General features: G+C 44.2%; 1 protein-coding gene across 5 annotated transcripts in view; it reads left to right on the forward strand.

Annotated features, from left to right (window-relative positions):
* GSPT1 (G1 to S phase transition 1) overlaps positions 1-14,982 on the forward strand; it is a 33,720-nt gene that overhangs the window by 4,187 nt on the left and 14,551 nt on the right. For 3 of the 5 annotated variants that reach the window (XM_089321672.1, XM_002711756.6, XM_089321674.1), the window contains exons 2-8: positions 8,027-8,068; positions 8,180-8,221; positions 8,888-9,115; positions 10,639-10,672; positions 12,637-12,714; positions 14,002-14,182; positions 14,724-14,878. In XM_089321672.1, coding sequence (XP_089177798.1) covers positions 8,027-8,068; positions 8,180-8,221; positions 8,888-9,115; positions 10,639-10,672; positions 12,637-12,714; positions 14,002-14,182; positions 14,724-14,878 — 760 coding nt within the window. The remainder of the gene's footprint in view (positions 1-8,026; positions 8,069-8,179; positions 8,222-8,887; positions 9,116-10,638; positions 10,673-12,636; positions 12,715-14,001; positions 14,183-14,723; positions 14,879-14,982) is intronic. The other 2 variants (XM_089321673.1, XM_008257735.5) reach the window with 1 other exon arrangement.

The following is a 14,982-nucleotide window of genomic DNA, read 5'->3' on the forward strand; positions in this document are numbered from 1 at the left end:
TTATCTGATAGAATGTATTTTTTTTTAAACCTTTTTCTCTGGGTCTATTTTATGTATATGATTCGTTTTGTTTTGTTTAAGATTTATTTATTGTATTTGAAAGGCAGGATAATTGAGAGGGAGAGACAGAGAAAGAGGGCTCTTCCATCTGCTGGTTCACTCAAATGCCTGTGATGACCAGATCTGGGCCTGGCCGAGGCCGGGAACTCCATCTGGGTCTCCCATGTGGCTGGCAGGGACTCAAGTACTTGGACCTTCATCTGCTGCCTTCCGAGGCGTATTACCAGGAAACTGGATCAGAAACAGAGCAGCCAGGACGTGAACTGGCACTCTTCCTAGGGGATGCTGATGATCTGAGCCGTAGCTTAACCTGCCGTGTCCTTTGGGACCAGAATGTGCTTCAGTTCCAGTTTGCCCGTATTCAGTCTGTTGTATTGTTAGATGAGAAAAGAGTTTGGCAATGTTAGAAGGTCATAGCTCCTTGGACTTTGAGAGCAGCCAGAGCTTCTAAAATAATGGTATCGTGTTTTGCTGTGCTTTGTTTTTGCACCATCCCACCCTCAGTGCCTTTCAGGAATGAGTATCGATTAAAACCATCCGTCTAAAGTGGTTCCTCAGAGGTGGAGTTGTCTCCAGAATGTCACATATTGTGGAACTTGAATTTTATTTTATTTTTAAGATTTATTTTGTTTATTTGAAAGGCAGAGTTAGAGGGAGAAGCAGAGAGAGAGAAATCTTAGATTTGCCGGTTCACTCCCAAAATGGTTGCAACTGCCATCCTGGGCCAGGCCGAAGCCAGGAGCCTGGAGCTTCTTCCAGGTCTCCCACGTGAGTGCACGGACCGAAGCACTGAGGCCATCGGTGGGGCTGGATTGAAGTGGAGCGCCGGGACCCACAGAGTGCTGGTGCCACAGTGCTGCCCCAGGGGACCTGGGCTCTAGAGAAAGATGGTTCGTTTAGTACATCACAAGCTTAGGCTACCATCACCACTTGGTGGATGCCATTTAATTGCTAAATGTTCTCAAAAATGACCTTCAGGGCCACCAGAGGGGAGAGGATCCACAGGAATGGAAGAAATGGTGGTCCTGTTGTCTGTAAGGGCGCTTAGATTTTAGTGTGTTCAGTGGCAGCTACTGAAGATGCCATGAGAGTGTTTTTGATGTGACGTTGGTTTTCTTTAGGACCAGAATGCCGCACTTCTCACATGCAGGTGTTTCTGGGTTTCAGTGGGCTGGTAAACGGATTATAGTAGACAGAGGAGTGTCGCAGTAAAAAGGATTTCAGGGCCTTTAGTTGTGTTTTTTTTTTCTGCCTTGATTTACTGATTATTAGATTTTGGCTTTTGTTTATGGTTTTATCTGCGAATGTCCTGAGAGTGAGGATTTAGGGACCAGGTAGAGGCACCAACTAATGCTGTGCCAAGTTGAGCAGCTGTTGAAGTTGTTAGAAACTGACTAGGAATAAACCCTCTGGGACAGGTTTGTTTAGTGCTATTAGTACATGGCTTATTTTGTTCCTTCTTTTCTTTTTCTTTCTTTTTTTTTTTTTTTTAATTGTTCTGCATGGAAAGACAGCAGTTTGTCATGTCAAGTTAGGAAAATATGGTAAAGGACAAAAATTTTTGGAAAGATTTATAGATTTATTCTATTCATCATTTATTCATTATTTGAAAGACAGAGATCGTCTATCTCCTGGTTCACTCTCCAAATGCCTGCAACAACCAGGGCTGAGCCAGGCAAAAGCCAGAAGCTGGGACCTCTTTCTGAGTCTCCCTCACAGGTGGCAGGGGCCCAGGCACATCAGTAGGAAGCTGGTTAGGAAGTGGACATGGACTGCCATGGAAGCCTGCGTCTCAGTACTGGCCTCTGTAAAGGACAAGTGTTTAAGCCTTAGTTTGCTTGCTTGCTTAAAGCATTCAAACACGGTAGTTGTCTGGTTGAAGAGAAAGGAATGAAGAATAATTGATAACCTTTGGGGATGAGTTACAGTCTTCGAATGGAACGTTTTGAGATGACATGTTTTGCTTAGATGCAGGTGCTGCCATTTAACAGATACTTGCAAACCTATTGAAGGAAGGAGGCTGTGTAACTGAGGCACTTAAATTCCACCAGGAGGGGCATAGAAACCAGACCTCAGTTTTGTCACCTTAATCATAAAACAAACAAACAAAAAATCTGTTTTCTGCAAAGTGTTCTTTAAGAATATATTGGTTTCTTGAGATTTTTTTTTTTTTTTTTTTTTTTTTTTTTTTTTTTTGGACAGGCAGAGTTAGACAGTGAGAGAGAGAGAGAGACAGAAAGGTCTTCCTTCCGTTGGTTCACTCCTCAAATGGCCGCTATGGCCGGCGTGCTGCACCCATCTGAAGCCAGGAGCCAGGTGCTTCTCCTGGTCTCCCATGCAGGTGCAGGGCCTAAGCACTTGGGCCATCCTCCACTGCCCTCCTGGGCCACAGCAGAGAGCTGGCCTGGAAGAGGAGCAACCGGGACTAGAAGCTGGGGTGCCGGTGCCGCAGGCAGAGGATTAGCCTAGTGAGCCACAGTGCTGGCTCCTGATTTTTATGTTATTTACATTTGCCAGGAATTTGCTCAAGTAGAGCACGGTTTGTCATTTTATGATACTTGTTTCTTTTTGTGTCAGACGTCATGTGTTTAGTTGCTATGATGCTGACTAATGTATCTGTTGGGCATGTTCTTTTTAGAATTTGGTCCTTCTACCCTCAGTTGTCAAAAATACTTGAAAAGCAAGAATTGTGCTACTAGTTGAGGTTCTTGCTTATTCTGGGGTCCTCTGGCTTTTTTTAGTTGTTGATTGATTCATCCCCAAGCCTGTGTGGTTTTCAGTAGATTTTGATAAAGCATGACAAGGCTGTGTGTCTGTTTTGTTCTAAGTTGAACTTGTCTGCATAGTCATTCTAACTTTAGAGAGAAGGATTTCCCAGGCATCTTCTTCAGCCTGACCAGGGGTGGTGATGGCATTCCGAAGCATTCCAGTGAGGTGCTTGTGTATCCTTCTGTTTCTATAGAACTTCCAGGTGTTACTGTGCTGCTGTCTCTCCATCTCCTTTGGTTGATTTTGGTAGCAGAAATTTTTTTCTGTTATTTTTAGGCCTTATTGGGTCTATCGGAGATGATTTTAGTTTGGGTTTAAGGATCTAAAATTGTTTTTGAAGGAGCTGAGCTAGAAATCCTAAGACAGACTGCCTTTGAGGGTTGTTTGGAAGACTCGGTGGCATTTCAGTCGCTGCAGAAAGCCGCGCGGGGTGCTGAGCGGCACTGCTTTGGATACTGAGTAAACAGGTTCTTAGAACGTCGGGGCCGCAGTGGCCCTGGCTGTAATGCAATCTGCTGGTTTTCAGATAAAGAAACTGAAGCCTGGAGATGCCTGAAGGTCGCTCGGAGTTAATGACACGGTCGATTCTAGATCTGAATTTGCCAGCTGCTAGTTTGGGGCTCTTTGTGCCATACCATACTGTTCAAAAGGTTGGGAAAAGGGCGTGCCTAGAGCTCATGGCAGCCAGAATGCATTTTCTGGTGATTGCCTTTCTAATGTTTCCATCTTAAAGGATTTTGCAATTCTTAGTGGGGCTTTCATGTGCTTGTAGTAATAAATTTACTGAGCAATTTAGTATTCACTTGAGGTTTAGGTACTGTTGACCCATTTTAGAGATGAGAAGTTATGGCTTAGAAAAGCTAAATAACTTAATGATGTTATATCCATGGATAAGTGGAGGTGCGAGGAGTAACATCTAGTTCTGATTTCAAAGCTTAGTCTGGTAATGGTGGCTTTTAGTCCTTGTGATTTGAGAGTAAGTGGTCTTCTACACTTGTGAAGATGCACACAGTGGAGCACCTGGCTAACTGTGAATGGCAGTCTAAGCTCGGGCTCATAAGTAGCCCCAGAAATCTGGATTGTCATCATAAATTATCAACCAGAGCAGAGTGAGTGAGGAAGGGTTGTTTATGAGTGAACACTGGATATGCTGGATACAGTTATGTTTAGTTGAAATGTAAAGATGATCTTGCAGTAGACTCTTTTTTTATTCATTCCAAAAACAATTCACAAATGATACCAGCAATGCCACTGAATTTATCCGATCCATAGTCTGAATGTTTCATTTCGTGGAGAGTTTTTTGTTTTAGGATTTATTTATTTTATTTGAATGAGTTACAGAAAGACATCTTCCCTGTTCTGGGTCACTCCCCAAATGTCACAGCATCCAGGGTGGGGCCATGCTGAAGCCAGGAGCCAGGAACTGCGTCCAGGCCTCCCAGACACTTGGGCCACCTGCTGCTGCTTTGCCAGGTGCATCTGCAGGGGGCAGTATTGGGAGTGAAGTAGCTGGGACCTTAGCTCCTGCTCACAGGGGCTGCTGGCATCGCACGCAGCAGCCTCACCTGCCGCATCACAACGCTGTCCCGTGGAGAGCTTATTTGCACTGTAGAAAACCGGCATGTTTATTTTGGGGCCCTTTAATACCATCACTGCTTGCTTTTTAGCACTTGTTTTTAAGCACTTTATGCCCTCTTCCTCTGTAAACTTTACACTTTGAAGACAACATAAGTGATAGCGTGTTAAGAGAGAGGTCTATTTTATTTGAGAGGCAGAGTGACAGAGACATCGTGATCTCCATCTGATGGTTCACTCCCCAGGCTTGCCTGGGCTCTGCTGAAGCCATGAACCTCACCAAGGTCTCTCGTGTCAATGGCAGGGGCCCAAATACCGGGCCATCCTCAAACGGGGTTTGTACAGCAAACCTGCTGTGTGGATCCTGATAGGCCCGCATTTTAGATAGTAGTGACTACAGTATCCCTGTCGTGGGGCTGGTGGTGGGGCAGGGTTAAATGATACTCGCAGTCAGTACACGAGGGCTCAGTACAGATCAATTGGAGTTAGAGTTACTGTGGCCCTCTCCACCCTGCCTCCAGCACTGTGTGGATTTGTGAGTGCCTTGTGTCTGTTTGGCCCGTAATGCTAGTAGTTCTTGCGGTGGGTGGCAAGTGACATTCGATTAACATCTATGAGATAGCAGCTGTTCCCAGATGGACACTAAACCGGTGTGTTCTCTCCTTTAATCCTCTCAGTGGTCCTGACATCTCTTCCACAATTCCAAAGAGAGAGACTGCGCCTCGCATCTTGGGAGTGACGAGCTAGGGTTTAAACCCAGGATCAGCTCAGTTCTCTCAGCGCTGCCCTGTGCTGCCTCCTTCCTGAGGTGACCTGCGTAGGATTAGGACTCACTTCGCTTTTCTTCAAAAGAGCAAAGCAAAAATAAGCTTACATAATGTCTGAAGCACACTGTGTGTCACCTTCCAAGCCTGGTTCAGTGGTTTTCGCCCCTAATTTCTGTCAGGGTCCTGCTAACCACACAGCTTAGGGGGCTCTTGCTCTGCTTCCAATCCCACGCTGCCCCGGGACTCTTGGCCCTTCCCTCCCCCTCCTGTATTGGCTGTCCAGGGAGTCCTTTCTTGTAGTGCGATGCTGGTTGTCTTCCTGCTGCTCTAGTCTTATCTGTACTCTGCTGTGCAAATGCTAAGATCTATTTTCAATTAATGGTATACACATATGATTAACTCTATACTAAGTAAAGAGTTCAACAAATTGCATTAAAAAAAAAACCTTCCTCAACAGTCAAGACAAGGGCTAATCAAAGTCATTGCTTCTTGAAGTGTTAATATCATTTCTATATATTACCTTTTAGTTGCTCTGTTAGTTACCACAAATTAGGGAGAACATATGATATTTGTCCTTTTGGGACTGGCCTATGTCACTAAGTATGTTTTCCAGTTGCATCCATTTTGTTGTAAATGACAGGATTTCCCTTTTTTTTTTAACCACTGTGTAGTGTTCCATGTTGTGTATGCCCTATAATTTATCTAGTCTTCAGTTGATGGGCATTTGGGTTGATTCCATGTCTTAGCTATTGTGAATTGAGCTGTAATAAACATGGGGGTACAGATAACTCTTTGATGTGCTGATTTCATTTCCCTTGGGTAAATTCCCAGGAATGGGATGGCTGGGTCATAGAGTAGGTCTATATTCAGATTTCTGAGGTATCTCCATAAACTGTCTTCCACGGCGGCTGCACCAATCTACATTCCCACCGTTAGGGTGCCTTTTCCCCCACATCCTCTCCATTTTGTTACTTGTTGATTTCTGTATGAAAATCATTGTAATGGGGGTGAGGTGAAACCTAATTGTGGTTTCGATTTGCTAGTGATACTGAACATTTTTTCATGTGTCATACACTTTGTGTTGACTCTGATAGGTGTTATGTTTTGGAGATTTGCTGATTGGTTTGAAAGAGTTAGAGAATATCTTCCATCTGCTGCTTCCATTCCCCAGATGGCTGTAATGGCCAGGGCTGGCCTAGGCCAGTGCCAGCAATTTCATCTAGTCTCCCCCATGGGTGGCAGGGGCCCAAACACTTGGGCCCTCTTCCATTGCTTTTCTCAGGTCATTTGCAGGGAGCTCGATTGAAAGTGGAGCAGCTGGGGCCGGCGCTGTGGCTCACTAGGCTAATCCTCCGCCTGCGGTGCCAGCACACCGGGTTCTAGTCTCGGTCGGGTCGCCGGATTCTTTCCTGGTTGCCTCCCTTCCAGGCCAGCTCTCTGCTGTGGCCCGGGAGTGCAGTGGAGGATGGCCCAAGTGCTTGGGCCCTGCACCCACATGGGAGACCAGGAGAAGCACCTGGCTCCTGGCTTTGGATTAGCGCTGTGTGAACCAATGGCAAAGACCTTTCTCTCTGTCTCTCTCTCTCTCACTGTCCACTCTGCCTGGCAAAAAAAAAAAAAAAAAAAAGGCAAGAAAGTGGAGCAGCTGGGATCTGAACTGACGCCCATATGTGATGCAGGAGTGAAGTCTGTGCCTTCACTGCCACTCCCCAACCCAGCCCTCTGATAAGTGTTTATACTTTCTTAGGCAGTGACTTTTAAATTTTTTTAGAAGATTTATTTTTAATATTTTATTTATTTATTTGAGAGGTAGGGTTACAGAGAGTGAGAGTGAGAGACAGAGAAAGAGGTCTTCCATCTGCTGGTTCACTCCCCAGATGGCTACAGTGGCCAGAGCTGAGCCAAGCCAGGAGCTTCTTCTGGGTATCCCAGGTGGGTACAGGGGCCCAAGCACTTGAGCCATTTTTTCTAGTGCTGGGAGGGAGCTGAATCAGGAGAGGAGGAGCCAGGGGTTGTAACCTGCTGTGCCATAGCACTGGCCCCAGCAGTGACTTTAAATACAGACTTTGTAGGCACCTTCTTTACTGTTTCCTGGGCATGACTCATGTGACTTCAAATTCTTTGGGTTTTTTGTTTTGTTTTTTGCATCTTGGAGATTAAAGAATTACTTTAATATTGGAGTATCATTTTGGCTTATCTGGTATCAAAAGTAGACATGTTTTGGGTAGCAGTATATATTTCTCTTACTTTGTCCAGAGATGTCATTAGTTGACCTGCAAGGTGACAAAAACTGTAGAATTGGATTGTTGTTTGGTCAGTCATTGGAGCAACCTTTTCTGTAGACGGTTTACAGGCCTATATGTATTTCAGGGACTTGAGAAGTCATTTATCTTAAAGGGATGAAATTTAATTTATTTGGCGATCTTGAGGACATAGGGGTTGTCACGACACTTTAAGGGCTCATGACAGGCTCCTTGGACTAGAGATATCCCGAGGGCACATCTGGAGAAGCAGAGCTTGGATTTGTGAAGCAAAATCGGACTCACTGGCTCTGGGCTGAGCTGGTACTTGTATGGTGTCTGTGAAGCAAGGGCTTACACAGCAAGTCAGGAGAATAAGCGTGCCTTTTGAATATATTTCAGTAACTGAGAATGCTTTAAAGTTGATTGTAATTGGTAATTTTTTTCTGAGTATGTTAAATAGACTTCTCATTTGAAAACTTTAGTTGCCATTGATCTGAGTTACTGAAGTTTGTAGTGTGTTATTGAACTTTTGTTTTTTCACTGGGTATGAAAAGATAAGTAAAAAGAATGTATACGTCTCAATTTTTCATAGAATTTATTTCTATTAAACAGCACCTGTGGAATCCTCTCAAGAGGAACAGTCATTGTGTGAAGGTAATTTTTTTTATGATGTAACATTAAAAATCAATTGGAAAAATGCTGTATATGATGAGCGAAGTTAAATACTGTTTTGAAGTATACATTGTATCTTAATCTCTTTTCTAGGCTCCATTTCAGCTGTTAGCATGGAACTTTCAGAACCTGTTGGTAAGAAAACTTCTGACCATATTAAATTCTTGCATTCTCAAGATTTAAGGTGTAAATACATTACTGTAAACAGCACTCATACTTAAGACACATTGGGTCTTTGCTGTTAGGATTTAGAAATCAGAACTAATTGGGCATTAACAGTGCCTTAATAAATTCAGTGACTGTGGTTAGAGTTGAATGAAGAATGCTGAAATGAATTTCAGTAGTGGTACCTGTTGCATTTACTCTGAAAGATTTCCTTCCTTTTTGTAACTTGATGACTCCGGAAGTGTTTCGTGTGCCCAGCAATACGGGTAAAGTTGACATCAGAATTCTCTGCCTTCAAGAGGAAAAAGAAAATGCCTCCTGAATTGTGTTTTCAGTCCCTCCCCTCGCTGTGGGGCGGCCTTGACACGGATAATTAGGCTGTGGGAACGGCGAGCTCTTGTTTGCGTGTCTGTCGCCCTCCTGGAAGGGGAGCTTGCTGGAGCAGCAGCTGTCTGACTGCTGGAGGCCGGCCCGAGCGCAGTAGCCTTTCCTGTGGTGAAGGGATTCTCGCAGCAGCCGCTCGGCTGGAAATGCAGCTGTGTATGCCAAGTTCCATTCGTGGTTGTAAAGCGTGTATTTGAAGTATAGATTATACATCTTTTCAGAATACTAAATGAAAATGTCTTATTAATTCAGTAGAGAACGGAGAGACAGAAATGTCCCCAGAAGAATCATGGGAGCACAAAGAAGAAATAAGTGAGGCAGAGCCAGGGGGTGGCTCCCTGGGAGATGGAAGGCCACCGGAGGAAGGTGCCCAAGAAATGATGGAGGAGGAAGAGGAAATGCCAAAGCCCAAATCTGTAGCTGCGCCTCCTGGTGCCCCTAAAAAAGAACATGTAAACGTAGTGTTTATTGGGCATGTAGGTAAGTAGTTCCCAACAATGACAAAAAGTTTGATCTGGGGCTGGCACTGTGGCGTAGCAGGCTAGGCCTCTGCCCATGATGCCAGCATCCCATACAGACACCAGTTCTAGTCCCGGCTGCTCCTCTTCTGACCCAGCTCTCTGCTTGTGGTCTGGGAAAGCAGCAGAAGATGGCCCAATTGCTTGGGCCCCTGCACCCACATGGGAGACCCAGAAGAAGCTCCTGGCTCCTGGCTTTGGCCCGACCCAGCCATAAAGCCTTAAAAGAAAGAAATGACCAAACTTCTTAGGTGCATAGACCATCTTACTTAGCTACTTGGAAATATTTAGTAAAATGGAACTCAAGCTGAAACCCATCCGTTATTTTTAGCTTGGTAGCTGCTTTCCTTGCTGTAGTTTGGGCAGATGAACAGTTTGGTAATGGTGTGGGCACTGGAAGCAAAGGAGCTTTCACATGTTGATCGGTGATGTATAACGTGTCTGCGGCCCACTATTACGGTTCAGGACACAGCAGTGCCTGTTAATTCTTAGCCTAGAAAATGCCCCTCTTTTTAAAACATTTTTTTATTTGAAAGGTGAATTAGAGAGAGAGAGAGAGAGCTTCCATCCGCTGGTTCACTCCCTCAAATGGCCACAGTGGCCAGGTCTGGGCCAGGCTAAAGCCAAGAGCCAGAAGCTTCAACCTGGTCTCCCACATGGGTGAAAGCGTTCAAATACTTGGGCCATCTTCCTTTGCTTTCCCGGGTGCATTATTGGGGAGCTGGATCGGAAGTGAAGCTGCCGGGACAGGAACCAGTGCCTCACAGGCAGCAGCCCCACCCCATTATGCCACAGTGCTGACCCCAGAAAAGTTGCCTTCTTTTTTTTTTTTTTTTTTTTTTTGTATACGAATTTCAGTTAATACTCATTTTAATGGGATTAACTTTACTAGGTATTTTAGATTTGTGTTAAGTAAGAAGTTGAAAATTTGGAGTAATTTCTAGGTGCTGTCCTGGCTGCTGGTTTAGGAAAACAGTTTATCAGGTACTACCTAATTACCCAACTGATGTTTAAAATTCGAGGAAAATGCAAAATTGGTTGACTTTTCCCTCACCTCTGCCTTCCCCTGAAGATGAAACACCAAATTCACTTTCAATAGCAAGAACTCTGAAATAAATCGGAGAACACCTGCCCTGCTTGCTAAAACGGAAACAGGAGGGCACAGTCGTGCACCGCTCTTGGGCTGCTTACGTCCTCCAGGGCCCCCTGGGAGAATTGAGGCGCTTGTGTTGCTGTGCTGCTGGTCGAAGTGATGAGCAGTCTGTTCCAGTCCTCTGTACTTTTTCAGTAAAGCCTTCCCGAGTCCTGACTGACTTGGCCCTCCCAGCAGTCTGGTTTCCCAGGGCAGACGAGAACCAGTGTTCCTGCCTCAGCTCAGTTGCTTTTGCTGGATTTGGATGTGTTTGCTAAAAAGTAACTGTAGTTGTGTTTGCATAGCTAATGCTTGCTTTTGTCTTTAACCTTGAACATTGTTGTTCCTTCCAGATGCTGGCAAGTCAACCATTGGAGGCCAAATAATGTAAGTCTGCATCTTTGGTTGAAGAAGACTTGATTAGATTGAATGAATGTCAGGCGTTATAAGCATTCTTAGAGACATAAAAAGAGAAAAAACAGGTTGAGAAAAGTTAAGGAAAATTAATAATAGAATTAATTACCTGCAGGAGAGAATGGTGTGAGGTAATTTTTACAGTGGAGTCACTGATAATGTTTTGTGGCTTTTTTTTTCTTGAAGATTTATTTTTATTTATTTGAAAGACAGAGTTACACAGAGAGGTAGAGACAGAGAGAGAGGTCTTCCATCCGCTGGTTTACTCCCCAGATGGCTGCAACAGCCAGAGCTGCGCCGATCTGGAGCCAGGAGCTTCTTCCGGTCTCCCATGTGGGTGCAGGAGTCCACTTGGGCCAGCTTCTACTGCTTTCCCAGGCCATAGCAGAGAGCTGGATCGGAAGAGGAGCAGCCGGGACTAGAACTGGTGCCCATATGGGATGCCGGCGCTTCAGGCCAGGGCTTTAACCCACTGCGCCACAGCGCCAGTCCCTGTGGCATGTTTTAAAAACAAGCACAGAACTCCGGTTACAGGGATACAAGTGGTGCAGCCAACTGCATTTAGTGGATGTGAGCTCTGATCTTTTCTTGGGCAGTAAGATACTCTCTTGTGAATGAGGCTGCTGCCAAGAGGATAGACACGTGATCCTCTGCCCTGTGAGGTGTTGCAAGTTTGTTTCGATAGTGTGTGTTGTGTTTTCAGGTACCATCTGAAATGTCTACAAAATGCCCGTCTGTGAGAGTCAGTACTTTCTTTAAAAATATGCTTCTTTCCCCCCAAAGATTCCTTATTTGAAAGGCAGAGTGACAGGAAGAGACACAGATAAAAAGAGATCTGCCATCTGCGAATTGGCTCCCCACTTGCAGCATCTGTGGATCGACTCCCCAAGGGATGTGGGGCTGGCAGGAGCCCAAGCACTTGGGCCACGATCTGCTGCCTTGCCAGGAGCGTCAGCAGGAAGCTGGGCTGGGAGCGGAGAAGCTGGGCTCTAACCAGCACTCCAGTCTGGGAGGCTGACGTTGCAGGTGGCGGCTGGTAACCCACTGTGCCACGGTGCCCGCCCAGGAAAGCTTTTCTGGTGGATGATTTTGCCCAGGTGTAGCTGATGTTGCGTGTCCTTAACACCTTTAAGTTAGGCTAGGCTGAGCCATGACGTTTGATAGGTTAGGTATATTACATTAGATCTACATGTTTATTTTACACATCTGTTTATTTGAGAGGCAGGGAGACAGAGTTCCCATGTGCTTGGTTCAGTCCCCAGATGCCTACAACATGATTTTTTTTTTAAAGATTTATTTATTTGAAAGAGTTACACAGAGAGAGAGAGAAGGAGAGGCACAGAGAGAGGTCTTTCATCCACCAGTTCACTCTCCAAATGGCCACAATGGCCAGAGCTGCGCCCATCCGAAGCTGGGAGCCTGGAGTTTCTGGGTCTCCCGCGTGGGTGCAGGGGCCCAGGCACTTGGGCATCTTCTGCTGCTCTCCCAGGCCACAGCAGAGAGCTGGATAGGAAGTGGAGCAGCCGGGACTCAAACCGGTGCCCCTGTGGGATGCTGGCACTGCAGGCATGGTTTTACCAGCTACACCACAGTGCCGGCCCATGCAACATGATTTTAATAATCCCATTTTACTTCTTCAGTATTCTGTACATTATTGTTGTTAGCCATGATTATTTGGTTAAAGTGTTGTCTGTCAGAACTCTGTACTGTAAAGTCATTCTTTTTTTCCGTATCTCATAATTTGGTCTGGAAATAAACTTTTTTTACTTAAGGCTTCTAATATTTTAGAATCTACCAGTGGTGCATTTACTATAAAACACCTGTTTTGTGAAGTTGGAGTTCTTTTCCAATTGGGTCTTTAAAGTTTTTCTAACTTAACTGAGTAATTTGTGAGTAATTAAGTATTTACCCCCTTTTTTTTTTTTTCATGTTTTTAGGTATTTGACTGGAATGGTTGATAAAAGGACACTTGAGAAATATGAAAGAGAAGCTAAAGAAAAAAACAGAGAAACTTGGTATAGTAAACTTATAGTGCCATAAATTACCTTATAAAAGTAATACTTTATATAAAAAAAGAAAAATTTTAAAAAAAGAAGAAAGTAAAAAATAATAATAATACTTTATTTATTCAAAGGGCAAAGACAGATTGCCCATCCACTAGTCCATTCTCAAATACCCAAAACAACTTAGGCCGGGCCATGCTGAATCTAGGAGCCAGAAAAACGCAGTCTGTGTCACCCAGGTGGCTGGCAGGAACCTCGTCTTGACCTGAGCCATCAGTCCTGCCTCCCAGGATCTGTATTAACAGGAAACTGGAATCAGGAGCCAGACTTAATACCAAACTCAGATGCTCTGATGTGGGACACCAGTATCCTAATCAGAGGCTTAAATGCTAGGCCAAACATTGTCCATGACTTTCATTTCTATTAAGTTAGCAGGCCTTATCTCAGTGGGTAGTTTAGTGGTAATTTAAAAAAATATTCCTCTATATCAAAAGAGAAAAAAATTCTAATTAGTGTTACATTAAAAAAAATACATGCTATAAAATATAGAGGATGGAGGGTAGTCTAACCCTTTTTTTTTTTTAATGATTTATTTATTGTAACAAAGGTACAGTGAAAGAGGGAGACAGAGAAAGAGAGATTCCAATCTTCTGTCTACTTGGTTCACTCCCCAGTGGCTCTACTAGCCAGGGCCGGGCCAGGCTAGAGCCTGGAACTCCATCCAGGTCTTCCACATGGGTGGCGGGCGCCCAAGCGCTTTCCCGTTCTCAGCTGTCCTCCCAGGAGCATTAGCAGGAAGCTGGAGCAGGAAGAAGTGGAGCAGCTGGTACGGGAACCATGCACACGTGGGATGCCGGTGTTGGAGGTGGGGCTTGACTTGCACCGAGAAGCCAGCCCCGGTCTAACACTGTTAAGCATTTGAACTATATAATGTTTACGTAGCAAAATAGTAATGAAATTTTTAACGAATCATCATTGCTCTCATAACAGTTGGTGGCCTTGACTTTCCCTTATTTGTATCATAAGGGAGCTCGTTATTAGCTAACTCGTTGGTGCTAGCCTTTACCGTGAAGGTTGTCAGTATAGGTTGTTTCCATGTGCTTACGAAATACATGACTGCGTGTGTATGTAAAAAGCCTCATGTTTGAATCACAGTCACAGATTTTACCAGTCCTATTGACGATTTAGATGTCATGGCAGATGCGAAGCTGGGTGTCATCAATTGCACCTTTAATGGCAGAAGAGTATCTTTGAAACTTCATGTTCTTAGCAATGCTGTTTGTTTTGTAATTATTTCAGGTACTTGTCTTGGGCCCTAGATACAAATCAGGAAGAACGAGACAAAGGTAAAACAGTCGAAGTGGGTCGTGCCTACTTTGAAACAGAAAAGAAGCATTTCACAATTCTAGACGCCCCTGGCCACAAGAGTTTTGTCCCAAATATGATTGGTGGCGCCTCTCAAGCTGATTTGGCTGTGCTGGTAAGGAAGACGTTTACGATCCATTTCAGTATTTTTTAACAGCCCCACTTACATCTTAAATATTTGAGTCTACCTCTACAAGCTAGTATTTAGGTTACAATGAACTATAATATGCACAGTCACAGTTTTCATATTTGTCACACTAATCTGCCCAAGAAAATGTTGTCATTTACTTCTGGAATATGTTTCTACTTTGCTCTCTCATTGCTATTTTCTGTTACTGTCTCAGAGCTTAGGTCTGTGAAATGTCAGCCTACCAGGAATGAAAAAGAAACCATCTGTTTCCTGAGTCCTTCAGTCATTTTGCTGTTTTTACAATTTCCTGGCACTAGACACATAAATAATGAAATAAATAAGCATACTCAAATTCAGGAAGCTCAGGGGTGGAAGAAGCAGTACAGTCTTAAGCTGTTCAGACATTACTTGAATTATGCCGTTTAGAAAGTACATACATTGCAGCTCATTTGCTTCTATTTGCTTGCAAAAAACTTGGATGTAACTGAAAGTGTGTTCGAGTGAATGGTTTGGTTTCTTGGAATAGGTCATCTCTGCCAGGAAAGGAGAGTTTGAAACTGGATTTGAAAAAGGAGGACAGACAAGAGAACACGCAATGTTGGCAAAGACAGCAGGTGTAAAGCACTTAATTGTGCTTATTAATAAGATGGATGACCCAACAGTGAATTGGAGCAACGAGAGGTAGGCTTAGATGTCGTGCTGGTTTTTATAGACATGTTATTGGAATAAAGGCTGGATTTGTTACTGGATGCCTTTTTTCCTAAAGTTTCTCTAAACCTTCATTT

Source organism: Oryctolagus cuniculus, chromosome 19 (assembly GCF_051225735.1).
Source record: "Oryctolagus cuniculus isolate XC-2025 breed Fujian yellow rabbit chromosome 19, ASM5122573v1, whole genome shotgun sequence".
NCBI classification, from domain to species: Eukaryota; Metazoa; Chordata; class Mammalia; order Lagomorpha; family Leporidae; genus Oryctolagus; species Oryctolagus cuniculus.